The sequence below is a fragment of the Charadrius vociferus genome, unplaced genomic scaffold (assembly GCF_000708025.1).
Source record: "Charadrius vociferus isolate BGI_N301 unplaced genomic scaffold, ASM70802v2 scaffold54, whole genome shotgun sequence".
NCBI lineage: Eukaryota > Metazoa > Chordata > Aves > Charadriiformes > Charadriidae > Charadrius > Charadrius vociferus.
In genome coordinates this window covers 3572251-3575553 of record NW_009648350.1, presented here as the reverse complement: position 1 = coordinate 3575553, position 3303 = coordinate 3572251, and the positions used below count along the sequence as shown (strand labels likewise).

The following is a 3303-nucleotide window of genomic DNA, read 5'->3' as shown; positions in this document are numbered from 1 at the left end:
CGCAACCCCCCCTCCACCCGCCGCCATGCCGAGAGGCGGCCGGAGCCGCACGTCCCGCGTGGCGCCCCCCGCCAGGTGAGGGCTGTTGGGCCCCTTCTCTTCCCTTCCCCGCCCCCCGTGTAGGCCGCAGGCGGCAAGGGCCTTTCCGCCATTCCGGGGTTGGGTGACGCACCGGGGTGGGGGTAACGGGCATGGCGGCGGGGGGTGGCAGGGGGTGGCCCGGCTGCTTTGAGCGCAGTTGGCGGAGCGGGGTGGGCGCATGGCGGGGATGGAAGCGGATCTCCTCAGCGCTCGCTCGGCGGCGGGGCCTGGCTGTCCAGAGCCTGAGCGTTAAGGCCCTATTTAATCAACCCCTTTTAGGTTATATCTCATCTGCCGCAAAATAGCGCAGTCCTGTGGGGCGTGGGGGTGCGGCTAGTCTTTAAAACAGCCGAAAATAAGTCCCTAAACCTGACCTTGTTTTGCATAAGTCACTCAGCAGAACATTGAGTTCTTGCCATCAACATGCAGGGTGTAACAAGGACAAACTGCAAACACGCCCTGCAACCAGACGGCCTCAGCCCACTTTGAGTTTGGAGTCAGGTTTGAGTGATACCAGGTTTCTCTTTATGTCCTTGCAGTCGGGCACCACCAATGAGAGCTGCATCACCAGCGCCTGCTGCTCGGGCACCAGTCCCAGCAGCGGCGCCGGCTTCTGCTGTGGCTGCTCCTGCACCGAAGCAGCCTGGGCTGATGGCACAGATGGCTACAACTGCTGCCGGAGTTGCTGTAGGCTCTGCTGTAGGCCATACCATAGGTCATGCGCTTACCGGAGGATTTAGTGGAGGAGGCAGCTCTGAAGCTGCGAGGCCTGATATTACTTATCAGGTAAGAGAAAGCAGAACTGAACACCAATTAATGAGGCACAATTAACTTGGGGCATCATGTAATTTGGGCTCACGTAATTGCTACAGACATAAAAACCACACAAATCAGCTGGGGTAACCTCAGCGACTCAGTCTGCAAGCTAACTACCACAATCACCATGAGTGTCTTAAAAGTAGTTCAAAGGGATGCACGAGTGCTTGACGTAGGGTATTAGTGTTCCTTTATACTGTGGTACCCCTCTGACTCAGACAGAACTTGAGTGTTCCAGATCTGATGACGGTAAGATCTATTGCAAGACCTTTTTGTGCCGCTCAAACATCAAGATAATGCTGTTACCTTGCCCAGATGCTATCCGGAGTTACCCAAGTGCTTGTAAGTTACAAAACTGTTCAAAATGTGTCATGCCACTGCTGGAAACTGTTTTGTACTTCAGCCCATTAGTTGTTTTCCATTTCAAAAGTAACACAAGATTTTGAGTAACGCGCAGGGAAGGCATACGTGGCAAGCAGTACAGGGGTGGTGGGGCTTCGTAGGCAGGAGCTGTTGCAAGCGTGCTTATGGAGGTGTCTGCCATTTCAGGAGCCCCAGGCAGCTCAGCCTGCCTACCAGCAGCAGCAGCAGCAGTCGCAGTTTGCTCCTTGCCAGTATGAAATGAAACAATTCCTGGAGTGCGCACAGAACCAGACCGACCTCAAGCTGTGCGAGGGCTTCAGTGAAGTACTGAAGCAGTGCAGGTTTGCTAATGGTAAGTAGACAGTGCTACCAGACTGCTACTAAATGAGCTGATTAGTAAAATTTATCATGGGAATGTCCTGGGTTTTGCAATCCATTCGGTAAAGAATGGGGATTGATGCAGAGCACGTACACTGAAGTCAGTTAAAGCAATTTGTTCTGTTTGGCTTCCCGTTTTGGTCCTGTATGTGTAGCTGGAGGTGATGGGATGGAGAGAGGATGAATTCCTGAGGCTAACTATTTAGGAGAGTGGTGGCAGCACGCTTGGAGAATCAGCGCAGCATTGCTGGCCTGCAGCAAGTGCCTGTTCGGCACAACAGACAAACCATCCTGACCTGGGAGAAAGGAGACTGCCCGACGCTGGTGTTGGGGTGCGCTGCTAACGTCTGCCCTTGAACACGTCCCAGCAAATAAATGAGGGGAGAGGGAACACCCTAACATAATCTGCTTTATAGCAAGGAAAACCACCTGCCTGGGATTCAAAAGTTACTCTGATTAACTGTGATAACTTCTTACCTTACAGGTTTAGCCTAAGCCTTCAGAACAAGGTTGCTGAAGACCATCTTACAAGAACTGACCTATGAATGAAAAAAAGGTTCAGTAATAAAGTCTAAAGCTGTCTGACACCTTATTAGTTCATATATTCACACTATTGTCCTCCTTGTGGCTTTATTCCTGCCATAGCCGCTACAGATGTGATACAACTTACAGCCGCAAATTAATTTAGCACAAAATGGAAGAACGAACAATAAAGCAGAATGAGCTAATTTGGGTTAACTGGTTTGCTGATTGTTGTGTTGAATGTAAGTGATTACGATGTATAAATAAACGTCTCTCTCTAGAAGTACCTTGCTTTAGTGGACTTTGGAGTCGAGTCTCAAAGGTGAGCAGGAGAGAAGCGATTTTGGCATGCGTCTGCCCACCAGCGGTGATGCCGCTCAGGAACACCAATAGCTCAGCTGTTGCCAGACATCTCCTGCTTGAGCGTTTGAACCCCACAGGCAACTTCTGCTGATGAAAATACATAGTGACAATGAAGGTTGTGTCTGACTCCACGCTATTTTGCGTGCAGCTGGCCTCAGTGCCCCAAAGGCGTCCTGTTGTACGTTTAAAAACCAAGCTCTATATTCAGGTTCAGGAGATTGTGAGAAATATCTTCCCTCTGCTCAGAGGGGATCTTGGTGGCAGGCCATCACCTGAGCAAGCCTAGGTGATACTGAGCAGCTCTGTGCTTCTGAGATGATGCAGTCTTGCATCAGCCTTGCAGTTCCCAATAACGCAAGCTGAGGCTGTAGGTTTTTTTTTTCTTCCCCCATCTCCCACTGGGAGCTCTGGACTGAACCATGGGCCAGTCCGCCTGATGGCGGGTGCTGTGGCCTTCCCCCCCCACCACTGTGCCTGGCTTAGGCGAGTGACAAAGCTACTGCTGCCACGTGAAGAAGGACAAAACAATAATAATCTCCATTAAAAAAAAATATTTACTGGTGCAAAGCCTCCTTTTTCCATCAGAGGGAGCAGCCGGCTCAGCCCCTGGAGCCTGCGGTGAGAACACGGCCGCGGTGGTGTCAGCCCCGCACGGCACCGAAAAATCCAACTATTGTTAAAAATACTTCCGTAGTACGACCTGGTTTGGATTGTTTGGTTTTGGTTTTTTTTTTTTCCTGAACGGCCTTTAGGTTGATGCGTGTTCTGTCCTCCCCTCCG

The 3303-nt window shown here is 51.0% G+C and overlaps 1 protein-coding gene across 1 annotated transcript; it reads left to right on the top strand.

Annotated features, from left to right (window-relative positions):
* The first annotated feature begins 25 nt into the window (after positions 1-25).
* On the top strand, positions 26-2341 carry CHCHD2 (coiled-coil-helix-coiled-coil-helix domain containing 2). Its single transcript, XM_009885151.1, has 4 exons — positions 26-75; positions 621-867; positions 1447-1612; positions 2123-2341. The coding sequence occupies exons 1-4, from the start codon at positions 26-28 to the stop codon at positions 2131-2133; spliced, it is 474 nt and encodes a 157-aa protein (XP_009883453.1). The 3' UTR covers positions 2134-2341.
* The last annotated feature ends 962 nt before the right edge of the window (positions 2342-3303 follow it).

What these genes read in the sequence shown, in the direction of transcription:
- CHCHD2 (XM_009885151.1), top strand. Translation starts at nt 26, where the DNA reads ATGCCGAGAGGCGGCCGGAGCCGCACGTCCCGCGTGGCGCCCCCCGCC. An exon ending in CGCGTGGCGCCCCCCGCCAG is followed by an intron (nt 76 to 620) that starts GTGAGGGCTGTT and finishes ATGTCCTTGCAG; the next exon opens with TCGGGCACCACCAATGAGAG. An exon ending in GGCCTGATATTACTTATCAG is followed by an intron (nt 868 to 1,446) that starts GTAAGAGAAAGC and finishes CTGCCATTTCAG; the next exon opens with GAGCCCCAGGCAGCTCAGCC.